This window comes from Berghia stephanieae, chromosome 7 (assembly GCF_034508935.2).
Source record: "Berghia stephanieae isolate SIO BIC M18660-M18661 chromosome 7, UCSD_Bste_1.3, whole genome shotgun sequence".
In the NCBI taxonomy this organism is placed as follows: domain Eukaryota; kingdom Metazoa; phylum Mollusca; class Gastropoda; order Nudibranchia; family Aeolidiidae; genus Berghia; species Berghia stephanieae.
The window spans coordinates 23,103,753-23,128,060 of record NC_088366.1 but is presented as its reverse complement, the minus strand read 5'-3'; the positions used below and the strand labels follow the sequence as shown (position 1 = coordinate 23,128,060).

Here is a 24,308-nt window from a genome sequence, read left to right as displayed (position 1 = left end):
TCTCTCTCTCTCTCTCTCTCTCTCTCTCTGTCTCTCTCGCTCTCTCTGTCTCTCTTTCTCTCTCTCTCTCTCTCTCTCTCTCTCTGTGTGTGTGTGTGTGTGTGTGTGCGTGCGCGGGTGGTTGGATGGGAGCATCACCCTTAAATCATATACCTATGATGTTCGCATGGGTGTACGATCCGATAGTGATGTCGTTTCTTCTTCTCTTTACTAGCCTATCCTGCTTCTTTGGTTTGTGATTGTATTTTTGACAGGGGATATTTTTTTTCCTGTAAATCCTCTGCCTGTTTGTTCTTGGTTATTTATAATTTAGCTTATGATATCTTTAGGTTATGATTTTGATTGACATTTGTACTATTCTTGTTAGATTGCTTGTTTTTTTGTTTCAGCGGTCTCTCATATAACCTCAATTGTGTTGGAAGAGACCTAAAGCAACAAACAAACAAACAAACAAAAAAAAAAAATCTCTCTCTCTCTCTTTCTCTCTCTCTCTCTCTCTCTCTCTCCATATTATGTTTATAGATATCATTTGGTAATAGAGAGACAATAAGTTAGGCTGATCGATTTAAGAAATGATTGTTTATAGGCTAATTTAAATTTGTTTTGTTGATGGAATATGTTTTGCAATTGATTAAAGATTCTTATTTATAAGCTGCATCATCACAAGGTTGCAATAATACAGACACTAGCCGGGTTTATTATGTAAAAACAAATACCTCCTGGAATTTTGGCCAAAAGTTTATCATAATCTCTTGATATAGTGGGTGTCATTATAGGCCTCAAAAATGTTTAATTGTAAATGGCAATTCATTAAATTATATTTGCAAAAGGTCAGGATGTGTCTAATGATCAGAAGTGCTTTAGGACTAATAATATATTAAATAACTAGATCCCATTTTCTTCCTTTTTACTGGCGCTGATATGACCTTACATTGGTTGCAAGCGCCATGAAACCCTTAAAAACAAATACCTTTCTCTTTCATTAACTAATTATGGGTTTTTAGGAAAATTAATCGCAAATTTTGCTGTTTTTAGCTTGCAAAATTTGGGATTTTGCTTGCAAAATTTTGGATTTTTTTGCAAAAACAAAACCATGTCAGTTTAATCAAATTTGTCTCATTTCACTTTATCATCAGGTTGTTTGGGAATGTGAGTCGTCATCGATATCAAAGTCAGCAGAAAAAGACGCCAGGTGGTCTGAGGGAGGAAGGGACTGTGGATCAGTAAATGAGTCTCATTCAAGTTGTGTGGGTGTGTGTGTGTGGTGTGATGACTTACGTGTACATCTGTTATGTGATGATTGAATTGGCTCGATGGATAATGCCCTCTGTCTACATTGATATCTGGCAAAAACCATAACTTTAAAAAGGACAATTCTCTTGTATCCAGACTTGGCAATTGATCGAACAGATTTGATGTGTAAATATGATTCAAGCCAAAAGAGGCCAAAGTTGGTTCTTCCCTCCAAAACCAGATTTTTTAAACTTAGTAGGAAAATTGGTGGATATATTGGCATATAATCAAGTCCACCCCATCAATTCTAAATCGTTAAAAATAATTTATAGTTTATAGAATTAAGGGTGAAATTCATGCATTTTAGGTAGATACGATTTTTTGTTGTTACCTGTGGCAGGTCTGTTTAGATCTTTCTAGACCTTTTTTAGCTTAATATGCTGCAGTTAGAATTAAAGATTATTATTTAGAATAGTGCTGGTGCCATAAAATAATTTTTTCAAGCAGTGAATCATAAACCTGAGAAATTGGTGCTTCACGCTACTCCAGTTTTAAATTAAGAAAAAAAAAGAAGTATTAAAAGTGTTTATTTTCCTTCCCTTTTGATGTATTAGTGATACGACATTACCAATTGAAAGCCCTGTTTTTAATTGATTGTATTGTGTTAGTCTGGCTATGAAAGATGACAGCAATTGAAAGCATCAGTAGACTGACAGAGACAAAAATTAGTTTTATTTTGATCTACACAAGGCAACCTGCAATTGTTAAGTTACTTGCACGCAAACTAAAGCAAAAACTTTTCATTATTATTTATGATTTAGATCTTGCATCCTTTCTCTCATTCCCCATGAATCCTTTCAAGATGCATGTTTGATCAGGTTGAACTTCTAACCATAAAAAATAATTAATAAATTTTTTAAAAGCCTGTCATGATGTCTTTTAATTGTTGATAGTTCAAATTTTCTAGTGCTATTACATGCTGATTATGCCATTTTGTATAAGTCATCATCGTTTGTACAAAGGGGTTCATTCAAACATTGTTGTTTTGTTGGTTTTTGATTTTTGAAAAAAAAAAAAGGTATACAAGTTGAAAAATTGGGAAACCATTGTATATAACCACGACGTATATAGTGTATGTGTGCATGGGCATGTTTATGATTTAATTGGAGAGAAGAAGACAATACATAGTTAGGATGAATGCAAGCCTGTTTTGTGCCTTCTAGTGACAGATTGATAATCATTATTTGTAAGGGTCACAGGGTCTTTGCACAACTGGTCTGGAATTACTGGATTCTACCCAAATTTTCTTATCAGTTTTTTTTTGTTTGGTTGGGTTTAATTATTTGGTAAATTTTTTCTAGAATGTCTGGACAATGAAATCTGTACCAGCCCCTTTTTTTAACAGAAAGATCTGTATATATGCAGATTTCTTTGTGTCAAATGTTGGCCAAATTCACATTTTTAAAATAGAGATTTTAGAAAGAGACATAAAATAATTTTGTTTTAGTCACCATTTCCTGATCTGTTTCCACGTTGGAATGTGGCATCCTAGTTACGCAAGGGTTAATCACTTTTCCTCCTCTTGAAAATCAAATTTTCTAAATTTAATAAATTATGTTTGTTGTTGCTTTTACTACGTTCAATTTCACATTTTACAACAAAACTCCAGAGATTCCAAAAGAGACAGTATGGTAAATATGATGTATAACTGTAAAGTGTAAAGTTGCCATACCATTTCATCCAGTCATACTCAGGGTAAAAATTGTCATCACACCATTTCACAAGGTCACACACACACACACACACACCTAACCATATAGAGTGTTTATCATCATCATCATCATCATTTAAATCATCAGCGTTGTCTTTCCACAGTTTTACAGTTTTTAAAATCTTTATGTACATTGTACTGTACATTAGTTGTAATGTAAAACTATCTGATTTTCCCACCCAACTCTATTTTTGTACGTTGTCAATTCATTATTATATTATAAATTGTATATCTCAACCTTCAGATTATCTTTTTCTTTTCTTCTTCTTTTTTTTTTTCTTTTAAGCACTATGTGTGCACATTATTGATTGTCCCTGCTGATTATTGCAAGTGCCAGAAATAGTAACGGATGAAAGGCCACCTATTCCTATTATGGTGAAACTGAACGAGATGCCGCAATGATTGGTTTAACATGCTGCTGTATTGTGTTCTGATAATTTGTTGATTTCAATGGTGGAGATTGAAATGAACCAGTTGTCAGGCTTTTCAATTCTTGCGTTTTTTATTAATTTGTATTAAATTACATTTTTCCTGAAACGGTGATGAAAGACCTTATATAAAACCATCTAAAATATTTCCTGCTTTACAACTTCCTCTTCCTTGTGGAAATATTCATCATTGGAGAAAAGGTGTAAAACACAATCAAATGGGACATTAGGCTTTTACTCTTGTTTAAATCTGTATTTGTCCATTATAATATACTAATATTAACTTCTTTTTAAAACAAGATTCTCTACGATTTCCTTGACTTCTGGGACACTAATGATTGTATGTGTTGTATTGTATGGTTGACGGATTTTGGTTTCATTTTAATTCTTAATAAGAAAATTGTGTGGTCATGTATGATTGGTGGGAAACATGGCCATTCTCATTTTTTGTTTGTTTTATAATTTCATCCTTCATTTCATTGTTTTGATTTTAGTTGATTGATTATATATAGCTCGTGAGAATAAATGTTCAGTTTGCATTCAGTAATTATTTGTGAAAATTGCATTTATTTGTTTCTAATTACCGTCTTCCCCCCAACTATTCCGGAGCAAGTTTTGTGATGCAGGCCAGGCTTGGGTTCACAGCAGAAATACACATGCTTAAAAGGGCCAGTTTTGAAATTTATGATGTTTCTCTTTATATGACTAATAGTAGTCTAATATTGTGGCCCATCTCTGAAGGCCAGGAATAATTTTAAGGACCCATTCCTCAGTACTGGGAGTCCCGATAGCGCAGTTGGTAGAGCACTCGCTTCACACATGAAGGGACCAAGATCGATCCCGGGTACAGTTGAGATTTTTTCCGACTCTCCCACACTTTCCACCCAACAGTGAATGGGTAGCTGAGTCTTAGATTTGGTGGACAGCACTTTGCGATAAACTAGCGTCCTATCCAGAGGATAGAAAACAATTGCTATTGTCCGTTTTACGCTGCAGAAACCGGGATAAACTGTCTCCATGGACCCAATGGCTCTGAAGGTCTAATTAACTTTTTCCTCTGCACTGGCAAGGCCCTCAAATAGGGAAGCGCCGTCATGAAGTTGATGGGTAAAACAGTGTAGGGTCTTGATAGCTATTATAGTGGCATGGTCCCAATGGTACCTTATCCTCTGACTTCACATCGGCATCTTGATAACTATTATAGTGGCATGGTCCCAATGGTACCTTATCCTCTGACTTCACATCGGCAATGGCTTCTTCTAAAAATGAACTATTGTTGAGTGGTATCGAGACTGGATACCAGTAATAGTGGCTTGGACCATATTATCGAGACCGTAAACCTGAGCGTCGACACTGCATTTTAGAGAAATTGAGAAATAGTTTTGATTTTTTTACATTGGGGGGGGGGGGGGAGGTCTGACTCATTTACCGACACTCAGTCTCGGTTCCAGACCGGGCAACTTGCGAAGACAAGACAGTCTTGTACATAGTGGGTGATGTGGGGAGTTTCTCGTTAGCCTATTTGTTGAAAGCCAAGACTATTGATATCGGGTAATTCCCATTACTGGTATCAGTACCGAGATATGATGGCACAGCCCGAGACTAGGTTTGATAGCTGACATCATGATTCCGATCAATGACGATTCACAGGATGTTATTGGACAATAATCTTGATTTTTCTTTGTACTTTGACTGTTATTTTATATCACAGCGGGATCTCTCAACTCACAGCATTTTCATTGACTGTTGTGATTTACTTTGCTGCAGGATATCAATAAAGATATTATTGCCAGTATCAGTATCAATGGTTCACATTTTGATATAACCGTCTTGGGGTAAAATTGTTGTCGATATAGGTGATCAATATTTACTAATGATATAATGCGAATAAGTCGGGACTTTAATGTCATATCGTTATAACCGTTGTAGATATCTGTTCTGCACTGTATTTATCAGCAAGCAGGTATTGAGTAGGACCTCACCAGTTCCCTGAGGTACTTTTTAATCAGCATGTGAATAAGTTATGTCAATTGTCAAGGAGTAGCCACTTTAAAATGTTCAAGATCAAGGGAGAGAGATGTATGTTATTTATTACCAGCTTGTTTATTCTGTCATTGTTTTAAATAACCCCCACCGACGAACATCTGTCACTACCTCAAAATCACTGCTGTAACGGTTTCCTTTCAAATACTTCTAGATCCAGACTAAATGTAGGGCTAGGGTGCTGTTGGGTCGTAAGTTTTAACTGAATTTGATGACTAGTGTGGGGTCACGCATTGTCCTGCTGCAATATCGAATTTCTACCACCGCGAACTCGTGAAGCCTATTGTTGAGGGTTCGTGGAGTTGAAACACAAGTTCACTGTTTGCCCTTGTTTAAGAAATTCCATGTGAACTATGCCTTCCATGTCCAGGAAAATGGTGAACAAAACCTTTCTCGTAGAGTCTGACTTTGAATTTCCTTGGGTTTTGGAGAAGATTTATGCCTGTACTCGATTGACTGCAATTTCGTTTCCGGGTCGTAGTGGTGGACCAAAGGTTCACCACCTGCAGAAAAATATCTTTTTCCTTGTCATATCGTTACAAATGTTGGGTAAAAATGTTTTATCTCTTCGCTTTTGTTTCTGAAGTTAGCTGTCTTGGGATCAATTTTCTCAACCGCATTGTCTTAGTATTGTTGTGACGTCGCTTAAGTATGAACACTCATGACGTCACACAAAGTAGGTATTGCACATGAGTGTCCGGCTATGTAGTCTTAGTGTTTCGGATCGGAAGGTCCTGGGTTCGAACCTCGCACAGCGCATAGTTAAGTCCTTGGAAAAGACTCTTTACTGACATTCTCTCACTGTACTCGGGGTGTAAAATGAGTACTCAATCGTTAACAGTGTTGTCTCTGTCTGAACAAAAAATTGTAATATCGCCTAACAGGTGTCATGTCTCGTGCTACATGCTACGTGTTGCTGTTGATCAGGGACCCTCTGTAAAGCTCTTTGAGCACATTTAGTGGATATTGCGCTATAAAAGAGCTCAAGTTTATTGTTTGCGAGTGTGTGAGTGAAGTTTCATGATTGTACATGTTTTGATTTATGGGCAAACGGTACTTACATATCAGCCCGCCCTTGTATGATGCATTTTAATTTAATGATTCAATTTGTTTTCAAGTAATAAGCAGAGTCGCATTACTTGACTCAGCCTCGTAGATTCCAAGAGCATACTAATACTATCAATTTGCATAGTTTGAAACAACCTAAAAGTCTCATAAAGACACAAGCAGAGGACTCCACTAAGAGTAAGAGGAATACACCCAAATGCCTACATATTAAAAACAATGGAGAGCTGTTTTACAAGGAAAAATATATCTCTCAAAAACTATGACAAAACACCTACTTTTGACTATTGCGACACATTTAGGTCATTTCAAGGCCAGTTAAAGGGAAAATGAGATAAAGCACAACATAAAAGGTAAGATAAAGGGGAATGGTTCAATTAGGGAACATAATATGCAGATTCCAAGAGCACACAATCAGTGTACTTTGTTTTTGTTTTTAAGGGTTTTATGGCGCTTGCAACACATTTAGATCATATCAGCGCTAGTAAAAAGGAAGAAAATTGGATAGTAAAGACATTCTTGTTGTACAATTAAAAGGACTCGAGGGAAAAGTAAGACAAAGGGGAATGGTTCAAATCGGGAACAGATGTAGATTTCAAGAGCACACTATCAGTTTACTTTGAGATCGTTCAGTTTAGTTTTTAAGGGTTTTACGGCGCTTGCAACTCGTTGTTCTAGAATTACATTTAAAGCACCCCAGAAAAGGTAAGACAAAGGGGAATGGGTTCAAATAGGGAACAGATTTAGATTCCAAGAGCATATCATCATGGTACTTTGAGATCACCAACAAATCTCATCCAGACACGAGCACAGGCCCCTACTAAGAGGAATACACTCAAATGTTTACAAAACATATATAATATGTACACAAAATATAATAGTCATACCCAAGAGATGATTTACAAGGAAAAAATATCGCTCCCAAAACTATACATTTGACTGTTTCCTCTGAGTCAAGGACAAAACCAAGTATTCTCATTCCAAGACAAAAACAGAAATTGTTTTTTGTTTTTAAAGGTTTTACGGCGCTTTACGTGAGGTGTATCAGTTTATTTTTTTGGTTCCATTTACCTTTTTTTTCTTCTTTTTTTTCCACTTTCATGTATGTTGGCATCAAATTGTTGATTTATTGGCGAAAGCCTAAGATTGAATAAACTTTGAAAACCTTTGAAAACTTATTTAGGTTATATCAGCGCCAGTAAAAAAAAGAAGAAAATGGAATAGTAAAAAAGTTCTAGAATGACAATTAATGTCCCCAAGAAAAAGTAAGACAAAGGGGAACTGGGAACAATTGAGGATCAGGTGTAGATTCCAAGAGCATACCACCAATGTATTTAGTTTGAGATCACCTATAAGTCTCATCCAGACACAAGCACAAAATCCATCAAAAAGGAATACACTCAAATGTTTACATTATAAATTCAAAATAACATATAATAATACATAACAGAGAGATGATTTACAAGGAAAAAAATATCATCTCCCAAAACAATAACTATGCATTTGACTGTTTCCCTCCCAGCTAGGACTCGGGACAAAACCAAGTAATCTCATTCCAAGACAAAGACAGACAGCATGTAGAAAAACAGAAAAAAGGGGATAGAAGACACAGTATGTACCTCCCTGCCTACTATGGGAGCAAAAACAGAAAGCAAACTCAAAAAACAAATAGGGCGATAAAAGACACAGAAAATGACCTCCTGCCCACCATGATGGGAGACATAGCAAGAGTTCAAGATTTGACTCCATAAAACCAAAACAAAATGAGAGGCACAAAATGAATATTTCATTCGGTCAACATTTTATTTTCATTATTATGCAAAATATTTATCTTATCAATGAAGACAAATTTAAACAAGTGACAAACCAAACCATGTCACGTGACATCCAAAACAACACCAATGAACACCTTGTTTCAAAAATCGTCCATGCTTTAATGTGATAAAAACCAGATAGGCCTACCTAGAAGATCCAGTTATAATAACAAATATAAAAAACCCAAGGGTATTAGTAGTATTATGCTAAGGCGCTTGAGATACTTTTGGCGCCAGGAAAATGGAAAATAATGGGAAAGCCAAAAGACAACAGACCAACAGTTGAGATGCGCTTAAAATATGCCAACCAACACACAGAATCCCTCTGCCATGAAGGATACACTGAAATGTTAACAAATGCTCTCTTCAATTTAAAAAAAAAAAGTCAAATTTCCAGTGTCATGTTCACTAAAGTCAGAACACCAAATCCTGGCAGCGATTCACACTGGATAAAATGTGATTTGAAAGAAAATCAATTTGGTCCCATGTAAGAAAAAAAAAAAAAAGAAAAAGAAAAAAGGAAAAAATATTGAGATGATGTGTAGGATGTATGATTAGCAAAGAGGGGACAACAGCAATTTTTATGTTTTGTTTGTTTTTAAGGGTTTTACGGCGCTTGCAACACATTTAGGTTATATAGCGCCAGTAAAAAGGAATACAATGGGATAGTGAAAAGTTCTAGAATTACAATTAAAGCACCCAAGAAAAAGTAAGACGAAGGGGAATTGAGAACAAATAGGGATCAGATGTAGATTCCAAGAGCATACCACCAATGTACTTAGTCTGAAATCACCTACAAGTCTCATCCAGACACAAGCACAAAATCCAACAAAGAGGAACACACTCAAATGCTTACATTATACATTCAAAATAAAAATAATAATACATAACAGAGAGATGATTTACAAGGAAAAAAATATCTCCCAAAACAATAACTGCATTTGACTGTTTCCCTCCCAGCTAGGATTCCGGCCAATGCCAGGACAAAACCAAGTAATCTCATTCAGAGACAAAGACAGAAAGCATTTTGGATAACAGATATAAGGGGATAGAAGACACAGTATGTACCTCCCTGCCCGCTATGGGAGGTCAGGATCCCCACCCAGCAGCAATTTTTAAAATATCTCAAGAAAAATAATGGACAAATTAATAGTCCTTTGTAAAAATTTGTTGTTACTAAAAATAAAAGCTGTATTGAGGTAACAGTGGTTGAATTACAAATGAATACTACAGTATCAATGCAGCTATGTAGTCGAGTGGAATTGTTTTATGTTTGTTTTTAAGGGTTGGCTTGCAACACATTTATGTCATATCAGCGCCAGTAAAAAGAAAGAAAATGGGATAGTAAAAAGTTCTAGAATTACAATTAAAGCACTCAAGAAAAGGTAAGATAAAGGGGAATTAGTTCAAATAGAGAACAGATGTAGATTCCAAGAGCATACCATCACTGTACTTAGTTTGAGATCACTAAAAGTCTCATTCTGACACAAGCACAGGTCCCCACTAAGAAGAATACACTCAAATGTTTATAAATCATATATAAAATGTAAACAAAACATTATACAGTGCATAACAGAGAGATGATCTACAAGACAAAAAATATCATCTCCTAAAACTATAAATATACATTTGACTGTTTCCCCCCCAGCTTGGGTGTTCAGCCAGGGCCAGGACAAAACTAAGTAATCTCATTCTGAGACAAAGAGAGAAAGCATGTTGGAAAACAGATATAGTGGTATAGAAGACAGTAAGTGCCTCCCTGCCCACTATGGGAGGTCAGGAACCCCACCCAGTAGTCTAGTGGTATGATACTCCTTTTCGAATAGGAGGGTCTCAGGTTCGAGTCCCGCTCTGAGCAGCTCATAGTTGAGTCACTGGAGAAGGCTCTTTACTCACATTCTCTCACAATACTCGGTATGAAATGAGTACCTAGCAAATTAAAATATCTGTTGGAAAGAAAAAAATTGGTCATATCACCTAACTAGGCATCATAGCTCACAATACAAGTTAAGTGTTGATGTTGGTTAGGGGCCACATGTAAAGCGCTTTGAGCGTGTTCAGTGGACATTGCGCTATATAAATGCTATCAACATCTGTGAATACATTATTTTATGTATCAGACATCCAGATTTACTCTTACACAGATAATTTGCTTTTCTAAGCTATAGGCAGCTTAACCTATACATGCTGTTTAAAGTTTAATGTCTTTACCTTAAGTTCTTTCCTTTCTTTTTAAATCATGAGCCATCTACATTGTCGCCACATGACACACACACTTCATGAAAACACTGTCACAATTGATAATTAATAATAATAATAATAATAATAATAATAATAATAATAATAATAATAATAATAATAATAATAATAATAACAATAATAATAATAATAATTTCACAGAGATGGACGTTCTGAAATATAAATGGAGCACTCAGAATGGCCAAATAAATGCTGCTTTGGAACCACCGCTATCGTTATACATTCTTGTTAAAAGCAAATATAAATTGCACTGTTTGAAAATCAAATCAAATTTATCATGCCCATCAATATAACGTACTGAACAGCAAAATATCTGCACCACTTTATCAATCACTATAACTTATAAGTGATTGTTTTGTTTTTAAAGGTTTTACAGCGCTTGCGACACATTTAAGTCGTTTGTTTGTTTTTGTTTTTAAGGGTTTACGGCGCTTGCAACACATTTAGGTTATATCAGCGCCAGTATAAAGGAATAAAATGGGATAGTGAGAAGTTTCTAGAATTACAATTAAAGCACCCAAGAAAAAGTAAGACATAGGGGAACTGGGAACAAATAGGGATCAGATGTAAATTTTAAGAGCATACCATCAATGTACTTAGTTTGAGATCACCTATAAGTCTCATCCAGAAATAAGAAATTGCTGAGAAACAAAACATTGGGGATAGTCTCAGAAGCTACTTTTATTCAAAGCAGTGAATTTAGGAAGCTCGGGCGCTTCGCACCCTTAGGTCACTCAAATTCGTAATCATGATTTTTAATTCCCACCTGAGGATCTCACTAATAAGTTCCAGGTGGAGTTCCTGACTTCCCATAGTGGGCAGGGAGGTACTTACTGCATCTCCTTCAACTCGGATGGTACCCTGGACATAGCCATTAGCTATACTATGATGGCACCTGGGCCAAACGTCGCAATACTTCAAAAGTTGGCTGTGGGGCAGTCATAGATGTACTAACGGGCTTGGTTGTCGATTTTCATGTAATGTCTTTGCATTGTCAGGTATGCTCTATTGGTCTCTTCTCACAGCAATCATTAAAAAAAAATAGTTATTGTTCAATGCAAGTACAGTGCAACCCCAATGTAACGACATTCCCTGTATAACGACATGGTACTCAGGTCCCATTTTTTAAAACTATATATCATTAGTAATAAAAAACCCTCTATAGCGACGTACATTTCAGCAAAACCCCTGTATAACGACATTTCTGGTCCGACAAACCTTGAAGGTGTTTGTCTACCATGAAATTGTTCGTAACTATTACAAGTGGTATCTTCCATTCTATGTATGTTGTCTACTCGTAATAAGCCCAGAGCTAGTTCTTATTGTAGCCAATGAAAACGCTTCTTTTTCAGCCAATCAATAGTCACATTTGTATAACACCGCAGCCAATCAGAAGGCTCGCCTTTCACCAATCAGAAGGCTCGCCTTTCACCCAATGAATGCCTGTGACAGGTCAACCCTTTGTCCAGTCTCCATTCATTGAATCATCATTGAACGACGACGATACTCTACGACTACGAAAGATGTCTACTCCTACTCCAAACAAGTTAAAGAGGAAAGCCTTGACTGTTGAGGTTAAACTCCAAATCCTGCACGATGTCGACGAAAAGAAAATGATGAAGAAAGATATTGCTTTGAAGTACGGAATACCCCATAACACGTTGTCAACCATCATCAAGCAACGAGAGAAAGTTGAACAACTTGGATTTGAGCCACAGAGAAAAAAACAGCGACTACCAACGAATACTGATGTTGATGCGGCTGTATTAACATGGTTTAAACAGACCCGAACCATTAATGCACCGACATCTGGTCCTATAATAATGGAGCAAGCCAGGATTTTTGCAGAAAAACTTGGTGTGACGGGATTTCAAGCAAGCAACGGCTCGCTCAACCGCTTCAAAAATCGACATGGCATTGTGTTCAAGGTTGCTTGTGGTGAGTCGGCATCAGTTGAAACAGACGCTGTGGACCGTTGGAAGGAAACAACCCTCAAGAAGCTGCTATCCGAATATTTGCCAGACGATGTGTTTAATGCTGACGAGACTGGCCTTTTTTTCCGCTGCCTGCCCAACAAAACTCATGCTATCAAAGGCGAGGCCTGCCATGGAGGAAAGCAAGCGAAAGACCGACTGACTGTCCTCGTAGCGTGCAATATGTCAGGAACAGAGAAGCTTTCCCTCCTTGTGATTGGAAAATCAGAAAATCCTCGATGCTTCAAAAATGTAAAGTCCTTGCCTGTTGAATACAAATCCAACAGCAAGGCATGGATGACCAGCTCAATATTTCAAGAATGGCTGCGGAAATTGGATTGTAAATGCTTACTCCACGGACAATCCATCGTTATGGTGATCGACAACTGTCCTTCCCTTCCCAACGTCAATGGCCTCAAAGAGATTCGACTGGAATTCCTGCCACCCAATACAACAAGCCACACTCAGCCCTGTGATAAAGGTATTATCAACGCATTCAAACACCGCTACCGCACAAAGATTGTGCGCCGCTACCTTGAATACATCGATGACGCATCATCCAACTTTTCAACCAAGCCATCCCAGTTTCACATCTCAGTTTTGGATGCTCTCTACAATATGCGATGGGCCTGGGGACAAGCATCATCTGACACCATGCCAATTGCTTTCGTCATGCCGGTTTCTATGTTGATGGCAATGCTATTGCTACAGCATCATCTTCATCACATAACGACGCTGATATTGATGAGTTAACGGGATTATTTGTGCGTCTCGACGATGTTGACATTGATCCAACTGGATATGTCAACATAGACAACGATCTGGCAGTGACGCATGAAATCGGTGTTGATTACATCATCGAGGACATACTGCAAGCAAAACAACAGCCCGCGTCAGAGTCAGATAATGAGGATGAAGAGGAGACACCACTACCACTATATGGCGCTGCTCACCCTCAAGCACTTTGCACAGCAAAACCAAAATGGATCAGTGCTTTTTGATCTACTAGATCGTACCGTAGACAAGGTGTGTGAGATCATCTGCTCCAGACAAACACAGACAAAGATTGACGACTTCTTCCAAAAAAAATTGAAAAAAACAAAAAATTAAAAAAAAAAAAAAATCAAAAACAAAAAAATGAAAAAAGACAAACAAAAAAACAAAAAAAATAAAAACAAAAAATTTTTTTTTTAAATGTGGTCATGTATGCGTATGATGAATACAATACATGCCGGTCCCAAGCCCGGATAAACTACAGAGGGAAAGCATTCACTACACAAGACCCAAAACACCTCCTGATTTACACACATAGGAAACCTCTCGTAATGACATCCCTCTATAACGACATGTTTTCCCGGTCCCGACAATGTCGTTATATCGAGGTTGCACTGTATTATTCAATGAAATAGGAGAGGTTTTGATTTATCTTGTTTGTAATATTTTGAGTGGCATGAATATTGTTATGATGATGAATCCATTCCTATTGTTGGATTAATTTATCTGTTTGTGACATTGGTATTCTTCAAGATGTGTCCTTGAATTCATGTTTGACAATAAATTTGAGACAATCTGAGAGCGAAAACTTCTATAAAGAGTAGCATAAATTTCAAATTATATATATTTATAATGAAGTCATTTCAAAAACAGTTCGTTTATCCTTAGCATATTTTTTATCACCTTCAGTTCTGCAGCTTATATGTGAAAGACGAAACAAATCACAGGGACTACCTGGACTCAGATCGGTGCACCAAGAATTACCATGGATCTTCTGGTGGGATGGAGGCGGAGGGTGCATTGGTCATGTGGAGAAGTCGCTGGACCATGGCATGCATTACCTACAGATGGGGACCATAAAGCTTTCAATGCTGTCCGGGATGCCCAGCTCTACGGTAGCCAATAAATCACCAAAGAGGAGTGTGTAAATAGGTACGGAAAACCCAAATTTAGATTTATAATTGTTGTCTTTAAGTTGCATTCAACAGGTAGAACTTTTTTTCCTGATTAAAATGGTATAAAAATTATTAAAATTGGTTAAAAATTAAAAAAGATATGTTATTTCGAAATTTGTAGAAAATCGCCAAAATTTGTCCTTCTTTGAAAGCAACCTTTTGTCCGTTTTCAAAATGCCGTATTTTCATAAATATTCAAACCAGACCTCTGTAACTTTCTAACAATACACATCTTTTTATAAACAATATGTGTATTTTTTTTCTGAGCTCAACTCTAAGTAAAATAGAAATAATTTGCCCCTAAAGTAGCTGACAAAGCCAAAATTGTCAATTTCAACGCAAAGTTACGAAATATCAGCGATTGTGCCCCTTGCCTGAGCCGGCATATGAGTGAAGTGAATACGGCAAATGTTGTAGTTGTAGTTTCGTTTTCAGTTGGCTGGTGAACGCAAAGCTATTAATCTTGCTTTCGTATACATCATTTTAAAGCTGAGATTTTAAACTTTCTTTTGATACCAGAATCGTCCAAATTTTCAGATTTTTCTCAATTTTTTTATCAATTTAAAGTTTTTAACTTGAAACTTCAACTTTTGAAAAAAATCATAAAAATGCGAATCTGGTATCGAATGAAAGCTTGTTCAATTTTCTTTCGGATGCAGCCATTGACGTTACTATTAATAGCGCTGACGCGACCAGCCGAGCGGAGAGAAAAGACAACCGTCAGTTACGGTGATCGAGTAGCGGAGCGCCGGTTCCAAAATCGAAGTTTACTCCTCTTCTTCAACTCAAAGCCATGAAATAACGGCAAATCATATGAAAAAAGCATGAACGTTTTTTTAAAGATGAAGATTTGAGATTTAATTTGATACCAAAAACGTTTTATTTGACGGACTGAAAATGAGAAAAAGAGAGAGACGATTTGAGTTAAAATTCTCGGTTTGCCAATAAAGCCATGACTCGATAAGAGGGTTTGCCATACCTAGTGTAAATCACATGGCAAAAAGACTGAACACTGCCCTGAAGAACTTGGTTGCAGACTGTCGGAAGAAATCTGTCACTCTCGATGGGATAATGAAGGGCAGTCTAACCCAGGTGAGTTTTGTGCAATCTTTTTCGTTCTTTAGACTTATTTTCAGACAATAATTATAATGGACATGAAGCTGCAGTTCATCTTTGTGTTTGACGAACCCATTGTTGGAATCAAGAAATCATCCTGTGACATCCTTAAATCTTGAGCTAGAGTGGATAGGTTTTACGTTACAGTAGAACATGTATTCCACAAAACCACACTCTTGACTTCCAGATATTAACTCAATTAGAATGTCCTTTCTCTTAATTATTATTTTCTTTTTTATTTATATTGTTTATTTCCTTTGAATTTTTCTTTGAGAAGTTTTAAACAGTAGAATTATCATCCTCTCTCTCTCAAAGTTTTTTCTTCATAATAGAAGTTAAATATAGGACATTTAAATTTAACTCATTTTGCCTTTTTTACTTTTTTTGTAATGTTTACATTTCTTTTTTACAGGCCAAGATTGCACTTTAGCAGAAGTACTATACCAGATCAGCAAGGGGGTCCAACCAGAGTGTTGAGATGTCAAGAGTGATTTGGGCCTCCTTCAAGCACTCCACTTCTCAACAGATAATCCTCAGGAGGAGGATCATGAGGATTTCCCCCACCGGTGCAGACAGCTGGTGTGGCTACCAGAAGGAGTGTGCTCGTGGTCAGTCACCGGTCAAGATGAAAGAACCGACCACTTACCTCAATTTGAAGGTGGATGAGTATCCTAGGCCAGTATATAAATGCCCCATGGACCCCTCCCTGCTCAGTAGTTGCTTGTTGGGGAAGACTCAGAATAGTAATAGTAATGAGTCTTTCCATAGTGTTATTTGGGCCAAGTGTCCAAAACATTTGTTCGCTGGCTACAAGCGAGTATTTGTTGCTTGCTCCCTGGCAGCCGGGGTGTTCAACATGGACTCCACAACCTTCCATGACTTTATCACTCCATACAGCGTTCACCGTACAAGTTTAGGCCGTAGGAGGGACCTCAAACGGATTCGAGCCGCGAATGCGCTGTGACTGATGTGGCCAAGAAACTGCGAGAGGTCCGAAGACCTGCACAGCAGAAGTCACAGGAAGAGTTCATTCGCAGTGAAGGTGGGCCTTCATGTCATATGTCTCTGTGGGTTTTGAGTAGTTGATTTCTTCACTCCCCCCCCCCCCCCCCCCCCCCATGTTTTTTTTCTTTTAGATTTAACTTTATTCCCCCCCCCCCCCCATCCTAAGTTTTCAGTATGTATAATATCAAATTGTAGGAAGATGAATTACATTACATGTTTACTAATAATTTTCATTGCCTAAGTGCAAGTTGTGGCAATATTATCAATTTCTAATGTGTGTGATTTTTTTTCTTTTAAAAATTATTACTATTTATTTAATGAAAATACAGTGGGATGAATGAATCATTTAAAACAACAAATATAATAATACATAACAGAGAGATCATTTACCACAAAAAAAATTAAACTATCACTATACAATTGACTGTTTCCCTCCCAACCAAGGATCCTGTCCAGGGAAAGGAAAAAACCAAGTAATCTCATTCCAAGACAAAGACAAAAAGCAAGTTGGAAAACAGATATAGACAAAGTAAGTGCTGCTCTGCCCACTATATTCACTCAATGAGAAGATGAGTCAGACACACAATTAATCAAGAGGCAGACATAATAGATATTGAAAATTCTGCAATTGTGTGAAATGTGAGCATTCTATGTATGCTTTTCTTTAGATTTTTTCCACATGTTGATATGATAAATTTCAATAACGTTAAGAAACTAGGGAGCAGGCACCGGTGCAAGATAAAGATCTGAACAAGTCTGTATGAACGGTGATCAGAATGTCTGAGGTTCAATCTCCAGTTGAGGTAGACTAGATTTTTTTGGGATGGTTTTTTCTTCTAGTATTTTTCTTTCTTGCTTTCTTTGGCACCCTTCATACATACGTGTTCAGATCTTTATCTTCAATAACGTTGCACACTATTTTGTTCGGGATAAAAACAAACTTTCATTTGATAAAAACAGAATCTTACAAGAGATACAATGAAATCCTGATAAAGCCAACACTGCTAGACCGGAGTGAGTGGTTGCCTTTAAACAAGTTTAAAATCTATTATCTATAGGACACACTTAGACAAAAGCAGAAAATTTGGGAACAAGATGTGTTGATTTTAAGCAGATTCCACTGTTCATTGATTAAAAAAGTGGTGCAGTTTTGGTTTTTTTTTGCTGTTCAGTATATATAGAGAAAATCCATTATCTTAAATTCTGAAACATTCCAAATGAGCAGTTAAAAGGCGCTATTTCTAATTAATAACTATCTTTTGGAAGACAGTAATACTCAATGGAGTCATATTTTGGCTGCGTCAATATTTAGCTGAAAACAACAATACTAGTTTTAAGTCACTCAAAAATCTCACCTTGATCCTAAAATTAAAAACACCAACAAGGGCGACTTTACAAAATACAAGCTGATATGACAAGCTGACTAGGACTTAAAGTTAAGATCTTGATATATCTGATCAGGACTTAAAGTTATGATCTTGATATATCCAAAGTACATTGGATACTAAAACCTAATGTCATGTTAAAAGCTGATTTGTTCATTTTTTTAAACTCTTGCTTGAAAAATCTGATATCTCATTAAACTAAAGATACAACTGAACAAATACAGTGCACTCTGGATACGTCGACGTTTCTTAAGTCGATTTTTACCCAAGTCGATTTTTTTTCTTGGTCCCACCCCCGTCCTCCTATATAACATTAGTAAAAAAAAAAACCACTCCCCATAAGTCGATGTCGCATAAGTCGATGTTATTATCACTCATGACCACAATAAAATCACAAATAAACAAGAATTTCCATCAGTTAAAAAAAAATTCCAGTAAGAATTTTCATTGGTTAAAAAAATCCGCGAACGATTGGTGCACGCCAATGTGACGTAGGTGCTTTCCCTGACGTCCGCGCTCAATGTACTTAAGTAGTATCGAACAGCTTTGATTTATCCATCTCACAATTTACATCGTCGCAACTTCAAATCAAGTCTACAAATCAAGTCGAGTCAAGTCAAGTCAAAATGGCAAACAGAAAGTTGACAACCCTATCACTGAAGAGGAAGATCGACCTGATCGATGCAGTTGAGAAGTCTGGCAAGCGACAGAAAGTCATAGCAGAGGAATTTGGCATACCAGCCAACTCAGTCTCAACAATTTTCAAGAAGCGTGATCACTACAGGGACCTCTACTTCTCTGGTCAATTCGATGCAAACAAGCAACGTCAGCGGAAAGCACAGCATGAAGACGTGGAGACGATGCTTTTGGATTGGTTCACTGAAAAAAGGACAAACAACGTGCCTATCAGTGGACCAATCATGAAAGCGAAAGCTGATGAATTGGCCAGTGATCTTGGGATCGACTGGACGTGCTCGGAAGGCTGGCTGTCACGGTTCAAGACACGTCACAACATTATCTTCAAAGCGATCTGCGGCGAAGGCAATGCTGTTGATGACACGAGCGTTGATCATTGGAGAAGTACAGTGCTGGCTGACCTGTTGCAGAAATACCGCCCGACAGATATTTTCAATGCCGACGAGACTGGCCTGTTTTGGAGGCTGTTGCCGAGCAAAACTATGGAATTCAAGGGGACAGCTTGCCATGGTGGGAAGCTGTCAAAGGAGAGAATCACCGTTTTGCTATGTGCCAACATGGATGGCAGTGAAAGCGACCCCTCTTCGTGATTGGCAAGTTCGAGAGGCCTCGTTGTTTCAAGGATATACGGAAGCTGCCCGTCACGTACCTAGCCAACAAGAATGCGTGGATGACGTCCTCTCTCTTTGACGGCTGGCTGCGAGACTTCGACCGGTCCATGGCTATCCAGGGACGCCGTGTAGTGTTGCTGGTGGATAATTGTGCGGTGCACCCCAGAGTCAGCGGCCTGAAGGCAACGGAGCTGGTATTCTTGCCACCAAATGTGACGGCGAAGCTGCAGCCTTGTGATCAAGGTGTAATACAAAATCTGAAGACCTTTTACCGAGGACTGCTGCTAAAGAAACTGTTGGGGCACGTGGACGGCGGGCATGCGTTCGACTCATTCCGACCATCTCTGCTAGATGCGGTGACGATTCTGCGGACGGCTTGGGGGAAAGTTGAGCCTGCCACGATCATCAACTGTTTTCGTAGGGCTGGATTTGTTCGACCCGAGCACCCGATCGCCGATGACGTGTCTATGGAGGGATCTATGGACATAGAGCCACTGCTGTCTCGTCTGTATGCTGAGAACAACATTGGTCCGGCTCAGTATGTGGCAGTCGACGATGCGGTGATTTCCACAGACCCCAGCAATGTGACGACAGATGGTCCAGACGATGCCGATGATGATGATGTGGACGATCTCGGTATTGCTCAGCCTCCTGTCGCCTATTCCGTTGTGCAGGACAGCTTGCAGTCGCTCGCATTGTATGCTATGCAGAGAGGTTGCAGTAGTGAAATCTTGAGTGCAATTCTCAAGTTAGACGCCCTCCTTGATTCTCACCATCATGGCCAGATGGTTCAGCAGAAGATTTCTGATTTTTTCAAGAGGAAGTGATGTCGTTTGCCAACGGCCCTTTTCAGGGCCATGCATTTTAACGGCCCTTTTCAGGCCATTCATTTTAACGGCCCTTTTCAGGGCCATTCATTTTAACGGCCCTTTTCAGGGCCATCAACGGCCCTTTTCAGGGCCATCAACGGCCCTTTTTAGGGCCATAATTATTCAAGATTGGCTGGCTGGCTTTGTTCTCACGCATTTTTGCTCATTTGTTTACACTCCGGTTACCTTGATTTTCGGTTAAGTCGATTTTTTTTTCGGTTCCCCTGGGCATCGTCTTATCCGGAGTGCACTGTATTAATCTGTTTACGACCGATGTGCCATTTATTTATCATTTATAAATGGATCCAATTGGGTGTGAAAAAGGCCATCTTTATGTCACAAGTGATGAAAATGTAATGCTACCAAGTAATTATCAACAACCATGGATAAAGTATTTAGCTGCATGTCACCGTACAATGTAATGTCATTTTTGGGGAAGAACCAGATAATAAACTTAGAGAGGTTAAGCACAAGAAGGTTCAAATTAAGAACTTAAAAATTGATACAAACTATTTAAGGGCAGACTACTTTTTGTTCACTTTTAAAGTCAAATGCCATATGCTGTGAGTATTTGTTTGTGGCATCATATGCTCATACTATTGAGAATAACTGTTGGAAATGGCACGAATAAGAACATAGGAATGGAATACTCACAATAAAGTAAAGACATTCCATCCAATGCTTGTTTTGTTTTTTTCTTTTTGGCTTTTGAACCAGTGGGTCCAATGGTTTGATTAAAAACAATTTTATTTTAAAATAAATCCACTCATTCTTTCCATATATACAATTCCACCACACAATCGGATAACAACAACAACATAATAATACTGTTTCAGCATCATGTCCCCTGGTCTGTATCAACATTTTGCTGGATTTGTAACACTTCCCCGTTGTCTGTGGTCATGGTTGCCACCTGAATCCCATCTGGTAACATGTCGCCAGCCTGGAGTTGCTGATGACAATGAAAAGAAATAATAAAAATTAATTAAAACCAGACCAATGACACATCCCAGTTCCTCCTAGTCATATTGGGGCTATAAACATATGGCTGGAGCAGGAGAAGACATTGTGCATGACCACAAATATTTAATCCCTACTACAGTGCAACAAGCATTCGGCGAGCATGCACTCCACAAATTCACAGTTCAACGGAATAAGGACAGAATTCCCAAATTATGTCCTTCATTGTATTAGTAAACTTTTCAGTTTTGACGGACTAAACAGACATACTGGCAACTAATAAAAACAAACCAAAAAAAAAGAGAAAAAAAATAAAAAATAAAAAAATAAAATAAAAAAAAGAGAGAGAGAGAGAGAGAGAGAGAGAGAGAGAGAGAGAGAGAGAGAGAGAGAGAGAGAGAGAGAGAGAGAGAGAGAGAGAGAGAAGAGCATGTCCCGTTGTGCTGTATCCTTTGTGAATTTATGGCCTGAAACTGACCTAAAATTAATCCAAGTCATAAATCCAGTACAAAAATTTGTCAGACTCCCTCTCAATAAAAAAAATCGAAACAGGATCTGGTTAAAACAAAAGCCTCATTCAAGGACAAGGACAGAAAGCTGCTTGATAAAAGACAAAAGTACATAATAGACGAGACAGCAATATGGGGTTGACAATTCTCAAAGAGATTTCAACCTGATGCCTAAATGATATGGCCAGACTTACCCCAATTACTTGGTCCCCTGATAAAATTTGAATCTGTTGAGCTTGTTGTAGTTGTGATATCTGCTCAGGAGTGGCATGGAGTATTTGGATTTCACCCGCCTGTAGACCCTCACCCTGCATTGCAAGGGCGGCTTGGATATCAGCTTCTGTGGCTTGCTACGAGTGGAAGAACAGGGGAAAAAGAAATTTAGTAAACGACACAAAAATATATAAGATGAATTAGAGCAAAACTCTACACAATACTTTGTATGGATAAAAAATTTGAGGCAAAAGAATAGCTTTCCTAGAAATTATAAATTTAAATCAATATTAGGTAAAGCTTGGATCCAGCGAGACTGCATATTATGTTTTGTTTGTTTTTGTTTTTAAGGGTTTTATGGCGCTTGCGACACATTTAGATCATATCAGCACCAGTAAAAAGGACGAAAATTGGATAGTAAAAACATTCTAGATGTACAATTAAAAGGACTTGAGGAAAAAGTTAGACAGGGGGTACGGTTTAAATAGGAACCCACTTAGAGGTACACACTCAAATGTTTACAAATCATATGTTAAAAATAATAAATAACAGTACATAAGAGAGATGACTTACAAGGAAAAAAAACTATGATTATACATTCGACTGTTTTCCTCCCAGCCGAGGTCCCTGGTCAGAGTCAGGACAAAACTAAGTAATCTCATTCCAAAGACAGAAAGCAATTGGAAAACAGGTATAGGGGTATAGAAAACAATAGCAAGTACCTCTGTGCACGTAATGGGAGGTAGGGAAGCCCACCCAAACTGCATTTTAGATGAGGAGCATGCAATCAATTAATCAATTCAATTAAAGTTGGACAACTAAAAAAAATAATGTAAGAAAAGGAGAAAAAAGATTGAAAAGGCCAAATCACCGGATGAATCTGTAGTTGTTCCCCATCCTCTGCTCCCAAACTGTCTTCATCACTCCCTCCACTCAAGTCTCCCATGTGTGAGCCAATGTTGACATACGATGGAGGGGCTTTGCCTCGGAACGCTTTCACTGTTAAAGGCATGCCCCGTACCCGCCGCCTCCAAGCTGTGCGACACTTGGAGTCAATGTTCTGTTTGATGCGATGCCAATCATTTTCTGTGATTCCAAACCGGTGGATCAAATGACCTTCAGAGACAAAAGAAAATAAGAGTGAATTACATTCTCATAGGAAATTATGTACACGCCATACTATATTAGCTTCAATTCATTTTTAACCCCCCATACTTGGCTGTGCACCAGTTATCAATCCCCCCCGCTCTCTTTCCTTCCCTTGCACACACACACACACACATACATCTTTCTCTTTTTTCAGTTTCTCCCCTCTCTCCAACCTCTCTGACAAGCCTTTTTTTCTTGGCTGTAGCGAGAAAGAGTGTCTATATCTAATCTATGCAATGAACTATAATCTTTTAACAGCTGCTGAACTCAAAATAATTTCACAAAGAGAAGAAGCCTGAGTCACAATGAAATGTAGATTGATATTGTTAAAGTAACAAGGCAAGTTGAAAAAAAAAACAAAAAACATTTGTATTACTTTTAGCTGTAACTGGACTTCAATATGGAAATCCTCTAATATTATTTTCAACTAAAAATTGACAACCTGTGTGGAAAAATGAAGTTACTATCTTCTTCCTCCATCAAACAGTATTTGAATTTTAAAAATAAATAAATAAATAAAAGATTGAAATCCAAAACAAGAGAAAAAAAAAAAAAAAAGAGAGAGAGAGAGAGAGAGAGTGAGGGAGAGAGATAGAGAGAGGGAGAGAGAGGAGAGAGAGAGAGAGAGAGAGAGAGAGAGAGAGAGAAAGAGAGAGAGAGAGAGAGAGAGAGAGAGAGAGAGAGAGAGAGAGAGAGAGAGAGAGAGAGAGAGAGAGAGAAAATTAGCTTTAGAATCATGAAAGAAAATAACACTAGAATCAATAGAATTTTTAAAAAAATGCACAACACAAAAATGGAAGCGTTTCCTTACATCTAATCCCGTAAATCATCAGAGGATCCAACTGTTTCTTGCCGTGCTTCCCTTGACCCGACAAATTGGAGTTTGCCTGAGTGTCCCGATCAAACAAATAATCCAACAAAGTCAGTGCCATTTTCTCTGGTGTGCGGCAATTGGAATGCACATGGAGGAGATCACTGTGGAATTGCAACAACGTTTATTGGACCATGAGCATAATTATAAAAGACCAACAATAAAAATTTTTTTTAAAGAGATCTAAAGAAGCTTCTACAGCTATGCTTTTGGAAAGTTATCTCATGGCTATTGAATAGTAGCTTTCATTCAATCACTCTCTATTTTTCAATCATTGTTTTCTTTCTGATAGTTTCCAATTTTACAACAATGACTAAAAAGAACAACAACAACAAAAATACACAAAGAAAAAAAAAAAAAAAAAAGGAACATTAACAAAGATTCAAATA

The 24,308-nt window shown here is 37.8% G+C and overlaps 2 protein-coding genes across 26 annotated transcripts in view; one reads left to right on the top strand and one right to left on the bottom strand.

The window, feature by feature from the left end:
- Window positions 1-3,979, top strand: part of LOC144976903 (CCR4-NOT transcription complex subunit 1-like) — a 48,939-nt gene extending 44,960 nt beyond the window's left edge. For all 24 annotated transcript variants that reach the window (XM_078921499.1, XM_078921495.1, XM_078921477.1 and 21 more), the window contains one exon: window positions 1,137-3,979. In XM_078921499.1, coding sequence (XP_078777625.1) covers window positions 1,137-1,227 — 91 coding nt within the window. In that variant the 3' untranslated portion in view covers window positions 1,228-3,979. The remainder of the gene's footprint in view (window positions 1-1,136) is intronic.
- A 13,967-nt stretch (window positions 3,980-17,946) lies between these two features.
- LOC144976907 (protein BANP-like) overlaps window positions 17,947-24,308 on the bottom strand; it is a 14,739-nt gene continuing 8,377 nt past the window's right edge. Inside the window, exons 9-12 of one of the 2 annotated variants that reach the window (XM_078921506.1) lie at window positions 23,860-24,023; window positions 22,771-23,015; window positions 21,881-22,036; window positions 17,947-21,169 (exon numbers count right to left, since the gene is read on the bottom strand). In XM_078921506.1, coding sequence (XP_078777632.1) covers window positions 21,056-21,169; window positions 21,881-22,036; window positions 22,771-23,015; window positions 23,860-24,023 — 679 coding nt within the window. In that variant the 3' untranslated portion in view covers window positions 17,947-21,055. The remainder of the gene's footprint in view (window positions 21,170-21,880; window positions 22,037-22,770; window positions 23,016-23,859; window positions 24,024-24,308) is intronic. The other variant, XM_078921508.1, reaches the window with a different exon arrangement.